The sequence below is a fragment of the Stegastes partitus genome, unplaced genomic scaffold (genome assembly GCF_000690725.1).
Source record: "Stegastes partitus isolate 25-593 unplaced genomic scaffold, Stegastes_partitus-1.0.2 Scaffold555, whole genome shotgun sequence".
NCBI lineage: Eukaryota > Metazoa > Chordata > Actinopteri > Pomacentridae > Stegastes > Stegastes partitus.
Window position 1 is genome coordinate 212,486 of NW_007578286.1, and position 15,823 is coordinate 228,308.

The 15,823-nt window shown below is 39.8% G+C and overlaps 1 protein-coding gene across 1 annotated transcript; it reads left to right on the top strand.

The window, feature by feature from the left end:
* The first annotated feature begins 12,682 nt into the window (after nt 1-12,682).
* Nucleotides 12,683-14,111, top strand: LOC103362091 (troponin T, cardiac muscle isoforms). The gene has a single exon (XM_074465728.1). It carries the CDS (start codon nt 12,773-12,775, stop codon nt 13,622-13,624), a length of 852 nt encoding a protein of 283 aa, XP_074321829.1. The 5' UTR covers nt 12,683-12,772; the 3' UTR covers nt 13,625-14,111.
* The last annotated feature ends 1,712 nt before the right edge of the window (nt 14,112-15,823 follow it).

Consider the following 15,823-nt stretch of genomic DNA (forward strand, 5'->3'; position numbering starts at 1 on the left):
CCACAGACGCTTTATTGGCTTTATTCGTCTTTGTTTGCTGTCATGTTGGTCAATATCCTGACGCCCAGAGGAGGAGGAATGCCGACTTTTCTCTGATCCTCAGGTGATAAACTTGTTCATTTTTCCAGTCCAATACCTGCAGACAAGGACTCACATAAAGATTCATGTTCTTCAGAGGAAGCATGTTCCCACTGCACTGACACTGGATTGAATAGAAGTTTGTTTTTCATGTGATGTCAAGAATTAAGTCATGAAGAGGATTCATTGTTAATGCAAAGGACTGTAGTGTGAGGTTTATAAAGGGAGCCGTATATGTTGAAGAGTAAAAGCACATCAGTCTGGATGTCACTGGATAATCTGTAATATGAAATCTAAAAACTGAAAAAACATGTTTTTGGGTTTTTTTTGTTTCAAAACCAAAAATGGAGAAAACAATTTAGGCAAGAGATTTAAAAAAAGAAAGAAAAGAAAAAGAAAGCTATCAAAATGGTCCATTTTCAGTTTTGGCAATTCTTCTGTTTGTTTTTTGTTTGCAGACCAAAAACAGAAGTTGCTTTTTTTGTTTTTTGTTTTTTTTTAAATTTCAAACCATTAACAACATAATGCAGTCTGTTCGTTTTTGTTTCCAAATGATGATTGAGAAAACCAAACTCAAAAGATGCTCCAATGGTTTTGGTTTGGTTTTTGCAAACTCATTTCTTAATTTCTCAACATGAATGATGCCCAGACCAACGCGGCCCAAACAGTTTTAATTAACAGCAAATAATTTGCAAATTATTTTTGTGAGACCTTTGTGATGTTCTGACACACTTGTTGTTACAGATTTTGCTGCTCTTTCTGAATCTCAGCTTCCTTCACTGACGTGAGCACTACGAGCTCAGAGCACGTTTTAACTGCCCCACATGGGCAAGATCACAAAACCAGCAGCTTGAGGTGCAGGTTACCAGCGTTGATCAAATCTCATACTTCTCTCCAGGTTGTATTTTTTATGGTGTCAGAGGCTTTTTATTCAAACCTAAATCTCCTGGATTTGGGTGTGAATAAAATTCCCGCTCTGCACCTTGAGGACACACTTAGAGCACAACTGGATCAGCCGGTTTTATCGTCTAATCCTCACATCCTATTGATTAAACCTGACCAAATGAAGCAAAGTTATTCAAATCGACACACTGGAAGCTCGTATATTGGCTCAACCTGCCAGTGGAAGACTTCTTACTTATACATTCTGCCTTTCAAAGTCTGTTTCTCTCGTCTGTTCGCTGACTTCTTCTTCATGGACCATAAAGGAAGCACATGAGAAGCATATATATGAACACAGCAGCCATCTGTTGTTTCATATCTTGCAATAAAATCCTCGGAGGGATGGAGGAAAAAGGGATGGGGGCTGCAGCAGGGAGAAGGCCTTTTAGTGTCCTCTGGGGTTTGAATTGAAAGTCTGAGTCGTTGAATGAAGGAAAGCAGTTTGAGGTCGAAGAGAAAAGACGCACAGGAAGCTGAGAAGAGCTTCGGACTGAGCCTGAGCAGCCGAGCAGAAGAGGAAAAGACACGTCTCGTAGTCAGTAGCGAGCCAGACAGATGGTCCACAGGAGTGGAGGTTGATTCAGGGCACAAGGAGGAAGAAGAGTGGAGGCTGCAGTGTGTAGCAGCCATCGTGTGCTTGTGGGTTCAAATTCTTTCCTCCCAGCAGAGACGCTCAGGTAGAAATCAGCAGCCCTGCATCTGTGATTGCTGGATGATTCTTCCAGCTTTGTACCGGTGCTCCCAAACAACCTGAAGAAACACACAAGGGCGACTCTCTGTGGGACGGAAGTGGGTTTGTGTTAAACCGAGGCTCCAGCAAACCAGCTGGAAGCCCACAGGTCTGTTCTGATCATGAGACGGGGGGAGATGAACCACCAGGGGCCTTCTGCTCCACCAGCTCTGATTGGCTAAACACATGTTCATCATAAACTATGGATATTTAAAATGGCTTCTGTGTAATTTTAGATTTATTTATCAAATACTTTACTAGATATTTTCTTGATATATATAAATTTGAGGCCATATTTGAATTTGAGATCTATTGAAGATAAAGACCTGAAATTTTTTACTGTTTTTTCCCCACATACCGTTTAGAATCTGCCATATTAGACAAGTACATCTAATAATCTTTAATTACAGATGGGTTGAAATATGAACAAAACTGGAAGCAGTCATAAAAAGTCCCATCTTTGAAAACACATAAACACCAAAATGATACTACAGAAGACAACTAGTGATGTGTTCTGAACCACATGTAGCTGCATGTCACATTAAAACAACACAGATTCAAAACAATATCTGAAAGCGTGATTCAACCTGCCGTGTTTCTCATTAATGTGTCTGCTGTGGCTCCGCTGAGGAGTTGTACAGAACAGAGTATGTTGCAGCTAAAAACACAATGTACCCGCAGCTTAGCAAAAAAAAAGAAGATATATTTAAACACAGAGATGTGCTGCCTGGAACGGCCTCAATGCAAACTGCATTAAAGAGGACCAGCCGTGGAGACTATCGATGGAAGAGCAGACGACATGTTAACTGGAAACACAGCAGGATGAAACAAAGTGGGATTTTTTCTTTGATTGTATCATGTTATAAGAAAATGTATTAACACTTAAATTGTGAGGAAAAAATGAAATGAAATCAGGACTAAGGTACCTGAGACAGAAATGTTTGACAGATACATGACACTGTCAGGGTGGACGAAATGAACTGCATTTATATATGTGAACGGGAAATTAATTCTTTAATAGTTTGATTGTAATTTATTCTTTACAATAATTGCACCAGAGGTGCATCACCGGGCTTCTCACAGAAAGATTGACTCCTTAAAAAGATCTGGATGACTCTTAAAGGAAAATAGAAACCGCAGGAGAACATAAATGAACTACAGGAGCATGTGAAAGAGATAAAAGAGGAGAGTGAGAAGCTCAAAGATAAAAAGGGATCTGAGGAGGACAGAAAGAAGCTGAATGAAAACCTGACAAAGGAGGAAAAAGAAACCAAAAATGAATAGAAGGAGCTAAAGACTGAAAACTCAAGGACAAAGGTAGCAAAACATCAATGTGTGTAATGAAGGCTCTACTGAAGCCAAACTGTTTCATACTTGCTCAGCAATGTGCAACATCCAGATGTGCATAAATGCAGCCACACTACTGTTTTTATAATTCCCATTATACCAAATATGCTATCTTTAAAAGAATAAGCGTCCCCACTGTTTTCATAGATACATGTTATATTTTATATTTGCACATTCCTTAATTTAACGTATTGTTTGCCAGTAACTGTAACACCAACGTATTGAAATGTGTCAAAGTAATGTCATCATATATGAGATTTTTAACTGTTATCCCTACTTGACTTCTTAATGCCTACTTTACTCAAGTGAACTATGTAAATTTAAAGCGATCACTATGTCGATGGCAGTCCAGTCAGATGTGTAAACTTTTTACAAGCTGTTGCCTGAAAGCAACAACTGTCCATGGAGCTCATAATCAGAGAGTATTTGTGTTATGAAACATTATCTCCAAAAGGTATTCCATATATATCAAGCTAAAAGTTCACATCTATCTTTTCAAATATTCACATTTTTTTGCTATAAAAAGTTCAGGCTAATCAGAGATGGTTGAGCACAAAATATTAAAAAAACAAAAAACAACAACAAACAAACAAAAAAACAATTCAAAATTTGGCCTAATAACTTTTCCTTTAGGACCAAAATCACAATCTGTACTTTTCTACACCTCGGCCCAAGGTCACAGTTTTATGGTTGATTTCTTATAAACCCTGATCATTTGTACTGAGCTCCATCATATATCATATTTTTTTTTTCTTATTTTTTTTTCTTTTTTCTGCTGCTAGTAAAAGTCTGATTGAAGTCGATAATGTTTTTCCTGTTGGTGAAAATGATTTTTATGTTTCCTAAAATTAAAATTAGTATTTTAAAACGCCCATACTACATCATTGCAGTGCATCAAGTGCGCACGTTTACCGTAATTACACAGGACTCTTCCTCTTTGATCATTAAAGTATCTAACAAACCATGGCGACAGGTATCATAAAGAACAGCAGCTGAGGATGAGCTCTGAGCCGGTGCTCGCTGTAAGCACGCTCTGCTGTGATTGGTGGGTCACGGTAGCTTCCGCTTTCCTTATAAGGAAACAGTAAACACTACAACCAGGAAGTCCGGTGACACTTCAAACACCTGCCGCCAACAGCAGCGGTGAAATGTCAGACTGCCGACCTCTTTTTTTTATTTTTATATCTTTTATCTCCACTGAGGTGAGTGCAGTTTCTTCTCTCTCCTGCTAAATAATTAATGAACTGTTGCTCTAAAGTCACATTACTTTACTTTTAAACGCAGGTTTCTTCTCCTCTTGCTGCACCAGCCCTCCAGCAGGTAGGTGTCTGTTTAATTAATCTCTTCTGTCGTCCATTTTAAATTACATTTTCTTTTGGACTTTTGCTGTAAATGAGGTTGGACTTAAAACTTTATTCGCCTCAACTATACGCTTTAAGTGACATTTTATTTTTCCATTAAGTGTTAGCCTGCTAGTGTTTTTAATAGTTTTTGGTCATTTTATTTTTATTTTATTCACTGACTCCAGGCAAAGTTCATATTAGTGAGTCCCATTACTCGGCAGCCATTTTGTTAACGCCCCAAGCAGTTATTAATTAAATGCTAAGTGCAGCTACCTTTCTACATTCTGTGGGAGAGCAACAATACTGCAATTCTAAGGTCACTGAGAGTAAAAACTGCAAGTATGGACTCACCAGACCAATCTGTTTAAAAAAACAAAGAAAAGAAAAGAAAAAACGGGTGTAAGTTTGGTGACTTTGCCCCAAAATAAGGTTAAAATGATGGGGTTTTTTTTACTTACAGTATGACAAGCATTGCACACTTTTTCACAATACCACAGTTGTGTAAAGTGCCACAACACAATTTGGTTGTTGTAAAGCAGATAATTAGCTGTTTTTGGGGAGGGTTATGTGTAATTACAGTATAAACTTCTATTTTTTCTGCCATAAATTTCTGTTTGAGTGCTGATTGAGTGTTGTTTTAATCCTACTAACCTGTTCACTCCTCTAGACTTGTAGTAAAGCTGATGTAAGACAAACCACCTGTCATTTCTTTTATTAGAGGCTGTCTTTGTGTCATCTGTGGGACTTTTTTTTAAAGATAAGTTTATTCTGGACTGGACTGTTGAGGAAGCTGGCCTCTTGGTTTGTGTGTACAGCTAGTGCTGTCAGAGATATTTAGAGTTTAAGGACATTTTGGTCAGTCCTTGCTTTTTCACACTCCTTTAAACGGCTGTTTGAGGGTTAAGACTTGTTTTGAGGCTTTGTGTTTCTGGTTTACTATCCAGTGAGCTGGATGTTTTTTGTGTAACTGCTGATTTAGTGACGAGTGACACACAAAAAACAGCACCCTCTCGAAATTCAGTTATCTACTCAGCTGGTAAGGGTCGACTTTGAGGTCTTTTGAGCAACCTCTCTACTTGGTGCTGAAGTATGATCTGTATTGACTTTGACAAACAAATGGAACACAGCAGGGAAATATCATGCTTTTTGTTTTTCCATTTTAACTCAAAATGTAAGTAAGTGAGGGAATAAATAGGCATTTTACAAGTGAAGTGGTTACCCATATCTATTTTACACTTCACTGGACTTCTGCAGACATGTTGTCAGATGTATATCCACAAACATTTATGGTGCCATCTGTAACTGACATCTTCCCAACGCTTTTTGTACTCATGCAGGCCCATATCATCACACTTCCTCCTCTGTTCTTCACTGTCAGGACTATACTTTCACTGTGGTGGTTCTTGACCACGTTCATGACAAAAAAAAACAAAACTGGACCCCATCTCAGCTGAACAATTTAATTGTTGTCTCATTTGACCAGAGAATATTCTCAGACCCTTTTTAAAGTTTCAGCTTTAGCTTTTTGTGAATCAGAAAGCAAGGCTGTGTTTTTGTTTGGATTCAGTCTATGCAGGTTCATGTTATGCACAATCCTCACGCTGTCTGAGCTGTCACCGAGTCTCTTATTTTCATTGATGACTACTGTGCTAAGTGTGAAGCATTTGCCTGTCTGTTTTTCAGAGCTAGATTGTACAAATAGCACACTTGCCAACATTTCAGGAGGATGACAGCTGCTTCCTTGATTAGTAGCAATACGTATCATTCTGTACCTTCTGATTACTGCTGCCACTGTGTTTTGACTGATTTTTAATTGTTCACTAATCTTCCTGTGTCTGNTCTACTCAGCTGGTAAGGGTCGACTTTGAGGTCTTTTGAGCAACCTCTCTACTTGGTGCTGAAGTATGATCTGTATTGACTTTGAAAATTAAATGGAACACATTAGGGAAAAATCATGCTTTTTCTTTTTCCGTTTTAAGCCAAAATGTAGGTAAGTGAGTGAATAAATAGGCATTTTACAAGTGAAGTGGTTACCCATATCTATTTTACACTTCACTGGACTTCTGCAGACATGTTGTCAGATGTATATCCACAAGCATTTATGGTGCCATCTATAACTGACATCTTCCCAACGCTTTTTGTACTCATGCAGGCTCATATCATCACACTTCCTCCTCTGTTCTTCACTGTCAGGACTATACTTTCACTGTGGTGGTTCTTGACCACGTTCATGACAACAAAACTGGACCCCATCTGAGCTGAACAGTTTAATTGTTGTCTTATTTGACCAAAGAATATTCTCAGACCCTTTTCTTGCATTATAGAAAAGTTTCAACTTTAGCTTTTTGTGAATCAGAAAGCCAGGCTGTGTTTTTGTTTGGATTCAGTCTATGCAGGTTCATGTTTTGCACAATCCTCACGCTGTCTGAGCTGTCACCGAGTCTCTTATTTTCATTGATGACTACTGTGCTAAGTGTGAAACATTTGCCTGTCTGTTTTTCAGAGCTAGATTATACAAATAGCACACTTGCCAACATTTCAGGAGGATGACAGCTGCTTCCTTGATTAGTAGCAATACGTATCATTCTGTACCTTCTGATTACTGCTGCCACTGTGTTTTGACTGATTTTTAATTGTTCACTAATCTTCCTGTGTCTGTTTCCATCTTTGTGAAGTTCTTTTTAGAGTGGAGCCAAGTTGCAGACATACAAACAGACACAGCTCGTAGGTCCAAAACTGAGAAAGTTCTGGTCTTCACAGGTCAGTTTATAAACATGTCATTTTTGCTGTATGAAAATCACAAGTGTACTTAGTTTTGTTTCAGTATTGTCTTTGTAAAGTATGCTCTTTTGCTTGTTTGTGAGTGGAAACACTCTGCTTAACACAGACGTAATGCAATTATTGAGACATGATACAGTTTTGAATCACTTGACATTTAAGTGATATTGAACAGGCTTGTTCTCACTCCTGCTGTATACCAGCAGGAGAGGAACAGCCGGTTCCTTCGGGGGCTGGTACTTTTCCATCATTTGACCTTTCACTTCTCCCTGCCATGCCTGACTCGCCTCAACTTTACTGGACTGAATTTTACATAAATCCTGTCATTTCACCATCGGCACCCGGTGGCAACGAACTTCACTTTTTTTTCTCTGGTTTAGGTGGCAGTGAGTCACTGCTGCATACAAACAGGGATAAAACTTTAAGATTCAGCAGTCTGAATAACATAACTCTTTTCTTATTTTATAATAACATAGATAAATACACATAAATATTATGCGTGCCCCATTTAATCAAATGCATCATTTTTGAAGTTATAGTTTTTAAATTTCTGTTTTGTATTGTGTAGAGAAAATCTTGAGCCATTAACATCCAGAAAAGATGCTGCCAGCTGGTTATCCATGACCGCCAAGATATATTGCTGAAACGATTAACTGAGAATTTGATTTGATTCTCATGAAATATTAAACAACTTGTTTCAGGCTTGTTTTCAACTTTGCATTTTGGAGCTGCAGAAACCAATAACTCAGTGAGTCTACCTGCTCCTGTGTGCTGCCTGGAATGAATAAATTATGTATTTTAGTTGGAAGGGCAAATACTGTATAAAGTAGCATAAATGTCTAAATCTCTGAGAATCCTGTTCTTTATGACACAGTCAGTGGCTCAAAGAATTGTAGTTACCCTACTGTACAGTTTGTTGGATCTTCATTCAAAAACCACTTCACAAACGCTTTTATACTAAAGGTGGAACTCTTTGTAATTCACCTGTGCCCTCACTGTGACTTTTCTTTTTAAGGGTGCTCATGTGTACCGTATTTATAGCCAATAGGATATACTGGTCTCACTCCAGCTACAACTGGCAACCCTGGTCTATCACAGTGGTTCCCTCTAGCTGTGTAAATCACTTATTTATATAGAACCAATCCACAACATAAGCCATCTCAGAGCACCTTACAATATTATATGACAGAGAGAAACCCAAAAAATCCAAACAACAGTGGCAAGAAAACTCTCCTTTAACAGGTTCAGGGAGGGCAGCTGTCTGCCTCAATCAGTTAGAGTGAGGATGAAGGGGAGAGAGAACCGGATAGCAGAGAGAAACAAACAAAGCAAAAGTGAGCAATAAACACTGGGGAAGCTGGTGAGGAAAGTAACTGCACATCAGAAACATGCAGCTCAGGAGCCAGAGATGCCTGCAGAGAGGACAAAACCAAGTATGGAGGAGAGAAGACACAATTACTGACATGAAATAATAGTATATAAAGAGGAGAGTAAAGGTGTTCAGTGCATCATGGATGTTCCCCCAGCAGTCCATGCCTATAGCAGCTTAACTAAAGGATGGTTCTGGGTTATGTGAGCCCGCCCGTAACTATAGGCTTTATCAAAAAGGAAAGTTTTAAGCCTAATAATAAAAGTAGAGCAGGTGTCTGCCTCCTGAACATAAACTGGGAGGTGTTTCTACAGCAGAGGAGCCAAATAGCCGAAGGCTTTGCTTCAAGAAACTCTAGGAACCACCAGTAAGCCTGCAGTCTGAGAGCAAAGTGCTGATCAGGTTAAGACTTTGGGCTAGAAGGTCGGGGGTTTAAGCCCCGTCGCTGCCAAGCTTGAGCAAGGCCCTTAACCTCGTCTGCTCCTGGGGCGCCGTACGGTGGCAGACCCTGTACTCTGACCCTAGATTCCTAACAAGCTGGGACATTTGACTGTGTTTTGTTGTACCCTATGCAAAGACTGCACAGTTGATTCTTATCATGTGGTTCAGGAAGGCCTTTAACATACAATAGAGTTTGGTTACTAAGGACTCTAGAAGTGAGGAGAAGGATCTTACATTCCATTCTTGATTTTACAGGAAGCCAATGAAAAGAAGCTTACACGGGGGAAATATGATCTGTCTTCCTGGTTCCTGTCTGAACTCTGGCTGCAGTATTTTAGATTACGTTGAGGTTTTTAAGGGAGATATCGGGACATCCTGATTGTAAGGAATGATAGTAATGCAGCCTCAAAGTAACAGATGCATGGAGTAGTTTGTCAGCATCACTCTGAGACAAGATGTTCCTGATTTTGACAGTGTTGTGCAGGTGAAAGAAGGCTTCCCTGGAGACTTATTTCATGTTTGAGTTAAGGGACTCACTGTAGTGCTGGAACCCACAGCGTTGCCATTCAGACTGACTATATGGTTAGTGCTTCTAAAGGTGTTGTGGGCCAAATACAATAACTTAAGTTTTTCTAAATTTAGAAGAATAAAGTTACAAGTCACCCAGGCTTTTATGCTTTTAAGACATGTTTGAAGTTTGAGTAACTGATTTGTCATCACAAGACTAATTCCAACACACAGTTTAAGAACCACTGGTCCAGATAACCGACCCTCACTATGATTAATGTGGAACACAGCAAGAAAGACAGCGGAATTACCACAGCACATTTTATACTCACTTCACTCTGGACTAACTTGGAACTGGTGCAGTTATCAGTTCTAACGATTGGTCGTCTGGTTTAAGCTCCCAGTGTGTCAAGATCCTAACAACCCATGTGCCTCGGGCCATGTTTAACATGATGTTATTACCTTGATAATTAATTATTCTGAAATCATAGGGTAGCTGTAATTTTTTAAAAGTTAACTTAGACAATAGAATATTAGCTTCTTTTCAGGGCAAACATAGTGAAGTACCATGATGAAATGAAAAAAAAAAAAGTTCTTATGATCCATGTCTGTGTAGGCAGCAGTGCCCTCACAGATTCCAAATAAGTCTAATTGCTGTTTGGATTTTTAATATTACATTGGCATATAGAACAGTTCACAAGAAGTCATCTGTTGGAGCAAAAACTAAGTTAATGTTTTAAACAATGTGCCACTTTGACATATTCTGTCAAAAAGGAATTGACTAAATTTCAACTTAAACATGTCTGCACCTTCATTTGTTTATTTTATACTGTAGCTTTAAATCTTTTATTTCTTTCTATTTTATTTTGAATTTAAATGTTGTAAACATTTTAATGGGCTATGTGAAGCAGTTTTAATTCTCTGTTTGATATCTGTGTCTTGCCTTCCTAGTTAACCACCATTGTTGACAAATCACAAGGTGTAGTGCCCACACAGTTAATGAATTATTGTAGCTCAACTTTTGAACGCAATGTTCTTCTTTGGTTCTTGCACTCAGGCTTGGAAAAAGAGGAAGCATGGAGCTGCTCAGGATATATCTGCAAATCCACACACGACTTCTGCAGTCAGATTTTAGGCCAAATGTGTCATGATGGGTGAGTAAACATGGATCATTTTTATTTTTAGTGTAAACAGAAGTAGATGCCCTCAGGGTGTCCTCCCTTTTATGCTGAATACAAATTTTACACGCAATGTCAATCAAAAATCTTTAAATATATTTATGCAAACAAACAACATTTGGCGTGCTGTAATTTATAAATTTATTGCCTTAACTGCAGGGACAATTGCTGCTCACATTCTCTTAATGTTTGTTGTAAAGAGGCCTTTCCAGTTCAGCAGAGACAGTTAACTGTACTGCACACTGTTGTCCACACGAGGTCACTGTGAATCCAGGCTCTGCTGCTTCATTCATTGAACTGCACAAACTTTTTCTGTCTGAGCCTGACTCACTGACTCAAACTGGTGTGACCATAAACCAGCTACATTAAACATACAGCAGTTTCACTAAATCCCTCGACCTGCTCATCTATGCTAAACAGCACAGGGTGTGGCTATTTATAACCCTCGTCATTTGCTGCCTCTCCACTGATGGACACAGTTGTCCCTCGCCACCAGCAACCAAGACTGCCATGATTATACTGGACCCACCTGCTGTCTTCATGTTGCACACAGACGTGTTTTAGCAGAGCTCAGTCCACACTGGGATGAGACAGGCGACATTCTCATAGGCATTAAGATTTGTTTTGTGGTCCTCTGAGGCCACAATTAGCCCAACTTCACTCAGTCTGAGCTCTGCAAGATTGATAGTAAGACTGAAATTTAACCCCCTGGAGATAATAACGTGTCATCTAGCACATACGTGTGCAGTGATAACGTCAGCAGCTTTATCCTAAGGAGACGCATGTAACAAGTTAATTGGGATTCTCTGACGCTGCAGAGCACCTGTCTCTCTCTGTCAGCTGCCTCATCCTCTAAAAACTGCATTTGTCCTTTTCCACTGATAACTCAAGACTCGGGAACACGAATCCTTGACACCCGTATTTAAATGATGCCGCATGGGAGCAATTATGCTTTAATCCACTCAGCGCTGAAAGCAGAAGGCCTCCAATAGCAAGAATGTTTTAATCACATTCCAAAGTGGAGACAAGGCGGAGCAGTAAAGCTCATCTTGCATGTCATTGTTCCCATTGAGGCGGCTGTCTTTCTTCAAGTGTCGCTTTTCTTTGCAGAAATAACTGCTGGTGTACAAATGTGAATATTTAAAAAGCAACTACTTACTGCTACAGACATAAAACACATCAAGACATTTAAGTAATACAGACGAACAGTTAAAATGACCAATAAGCTGCCAGCTTTGCACACAGTTATCTTTATTTTTTCTAACTTAAAAATAACATTTCATTTGTTCATGTTCGGAGGCAGGGGATTTTAAAGGTAGTGGCTTATTTTGGAGAATGCGACAGCTGTAGCTTCCTGTCATTACAGTCCCCACCGGCTCTGACGTACTTAAGAGATTGCGGTGTACTTTGTTAATGGAAGTTCTTAAGCACCACATAGTTTGACGCCGCGGCTTTTAGAGTATAGTGATGGATTAGCAAGTTTCCGATGTCTTGTTTACTGTGAAATATCCATAGATCACCCATCGAGTCAGTGGGACGGTCCGTATTGACAGGAAGTTGTGGTACATTCCTCTCTTGCCATCATTTATTTGCTTCCTCTAATTAGTGACAGCGGCTCTGTAAGTCGAAAGCATGAGTGTTATTTGTTCTGGAATATGCTACGTGTTGCTTTGCGGAGCTGGAAAGCACAAGTGTGTGTTCGCATCTGTTGTGCATCTGAAATAGTCTCTCATCTTGTCCTTACAAAGGAATGAGGAGCCCAGCGGGGTCACAGTAGACCGCAGGGGGGGTCTGTAGGGGATGACTGTGTGTGTGGGGCTGACAAGACCTGGTGAAGGAGAAAATAGACTATTGCATCTGTCTCACAGTCCGCCCTGCTGCTGACCCACACCCTGGAGGCTGTGGTCAGCGCTCGGTCACATGGTGAAGGCAAACCCGTATAAAACCCCCCCCAGCCTTCACCCAACACTCCAGTCTGCTCTTGTGTGCGAGACACCAGCCGGTCTTGGTGTTCATCACGCTTTCTTCCTCTCCCTTGGAAAGCCTCCGAGGTACCAACATGTCTGACACTGAGGAAATTGTGGAGGAGTATGAGGAGTATGAGGAGGACGAAGAGGAGGTGAAAGAGGAGGAGGAGGAGGAGGAGGAAGATGCTGAGGAGGAAAGGAGTGATGACAAAGAAGAAAAGAAAGACGAGCATGTGGAGGAGAGCGAGCATGAAGAAGAGTCCAAACGCTGGTTTAAGACGACTTATGTGCCAAACATTGCTCCCCCAAAGCTCCCTGATGGTGAGAAGGTGGATTTTGACGACCTCCATCGCAAGAGGCTAGAAAAGGACTTCAACGACCTCCAGACCCTGATCGAGGTGCACTTTTCCAGCCGTCAGAAGGAGGAGGAAGAGCTAATCGCGCTGCGCAACCGCATCGAGCGCCGCCGCTCCGACAGGGCCGAACAGCAGCGCGTCCGAGCAGAGCAGGAGCGCGAGCGGCAGGCAAGGGTGACGGAGGAGAGGGTGAGGCGAGAGGAGGAGGCAGCCAAGCTTCGAGCCGAGGAGGACGCCAAGAAGAAGAAGATCTTCTCCAACAAGTCATTTGGTGGCTACCTGCAGAAGGTGGACCAGAAGAAGGGCAAGAAGCTGACAGCTCGAGAGGAGAAGAAGAAGGCCCTGATGGAGCGCAGGAAGCCGCTCAACATCGACCACCTGAACCAGGAGAAGCTGGCGGAGAAGGCGCAGGATCTGTGGCAGTGGCTCTACCAGCTGCATGCGGAGAAGTTTGAGTTGGCGGAAAAGCTCAAGAGGCAGAAGTACGACATCTATGTGCTGCGAAACAGAGTCAGCGACCACCAGAGGGGCTCCAAAGCATCCAAGACCTCCCGAGGCGCCAAGGGCAAGTCTGGCTCCTGGAAGTGAGGGCCAGAGCCTGTGACAACCGGACCACCAAGTTGTTTCTGGACTGTCTGGTGTCTGTTTCCAGCTTGTGTTATGAAAGCTATCCCAGGGACTGTGTGCAAATTGACGGGCCGGGTTCCCCTTTGAGGGACTGAATGCATTAAATCAAGCCAAATAACACTGAATTAGATCTGGGATTGTTCTACTGAGATTTAATGATCAACTTTATTCATCATGTAGTGTGTTCACAGGCTGTGGTTATCATGTTTGTTAAATTTATATGTATGCTGGTGATATTTTACTTCGTGTTTTATTTAGCTTCTTCCTACTAATTACTAGTTTCACATTCTCACCAACTATTTTCCTTAAAACTGTTTTGAATGATATGAACATTTACTTATTTCCAATAAATCAACACTGTAGCCGTGTGGATTATTTCAAAATGTCTCAGGTTACTGAAATAACTCTGTTGTTGGTGCTTCAACTTAAAAAACCTCTTGAAACGTGACCCTGCTTGTTTTTTTTTTAGTTGTTGCTGTAGTTCACTGGTTAAGAGTGGTGCATTCAGGGCTGGACCTGAAAAGCCAAACAGGTGCTGCACAGCTGACTTGTGACGTTGCTAATTTAGCCTCTGCTGCTCAGGGCTGCAGTGTTTTTAGCAAAAAGATGTGGATGTTGACTGAGAGGTCGAACCCAGCATTCTTAGACTGTTCAGTGGAAGCAGCTTCACAGAGAGGGTGAAACACAGTCGGAAAGAATTAAACGAGCTTCTTTATAGCTTATAACATACATCAATTAATGATCACACTCATTTATTCAGTATTAATGTTAAATAACTGTTTGACACAGGAAGACAGTGATAAGGAACTCGGCACCAGTTGGATCAATTCTTGTGCAAGTTAAAGTTTCATATGAACCAGAGGAGGTGGTGTTATCGACTACATGTCAGTTTATGAGCAAAAAGACAACGAACAAGAATAATATATATTATATTAAAGAGAAACTTCCCATTTCCCTTTTATCACTGTTTTATTTAATCAAAAGCTAAATGTTACATGAAAAGAAAAGCCTGTACAAGAATTTAGATTTTTATTTATTAAATAAAAAAGAAAGAAAAAGAAAATAATAAATGAAATTAATATTGCAAGTTTGTTTAAGTGCACCATACAGTGTGTTTATAATATATTATTAATGATATGCATCTGCAACATTCTCCCACTTCTCACCAGTTTGGTTGGAATTTTGTTTATTTTCAGGTTTTTTTGCTGAGCTTTTATTTTATTACATGCTTTATGAATCCATCCTTCTTTATAGTCACAAGTCTCAGCTTAGATTGGTCAGTTAAAACATGGAATAATTCAAATAATAAAGAATATATACAGGAGTGACAAGCAGCATAATGAAAACAAAATGTATGCCTTTTTCTCCTTAAGCTGTCAGTCTTTGCTGTCAACTCTTAATTAAAGCCAGAAATTAGCCCCAAAGTATAACATCTATTTAAAACTATTAGGCTTAGACCAAGATAAACTTTATTGATCCACAAGGAAAATTGTTTTTATCACACTAGCACAAAATAAACAATTACATAAGAATATACAAAAAATGAAATCAATAAAAAAAAGAGGTAAAAACGCAAGCAGGAAAGAAGAATGCTGTACAACGATTTTCAATTTCACTTTTCTTTTGATTGTTTGTTTTTTCCAAGTAAAGAAAGACAATAAAAGAAATCATAATAATAAAGTAAATTAAAATAAAATAAAAATAAAGATGAAACAAAAAAATAAATACGACTAACACGTGCAAAACTATGAGTGGAGGAGTTATCTGATGCAGAGGGATGAGGAGTTAAAACTATTTAAATTACTAATTAACTTCATCAGTATTGTCATCCAGCTACTTTAAACCATGTTTCAGATTGTTGACCTGCATGGGCACAGATGGTATGATCAGTTCAGTTTGTGTCCACAGTATTTCCAGTTCTAGGTCAAATGAATGTCAAAGTGTTGAGCAATGAAATGTTATTTCCACTAGATGGCAGTAGAAAACCAGTTTGTAGCAGACGTGTTTTAAAAGATTCTGGAAAATGCTTTCAGAAGGCGTTACACAACCAAGTGTTTACATCTTCATTTTAAATTTTACAGGAACAAAGTTACAATACAATGATGGCAGACAGACAGGTTTCTACACCTTAGATATGTTTCTATTTCATTTTAAAGTAAT

What these genes read in the sequence shown, in the direction of transcription:
- LOC103362091 (XM_074465728.1), top strand. Translation starts at nt 12,773, where the DNA reads ATGTCTGACACTGAGGAAATTGTGGAGGAGTATGAGGAGTATGAGGAG.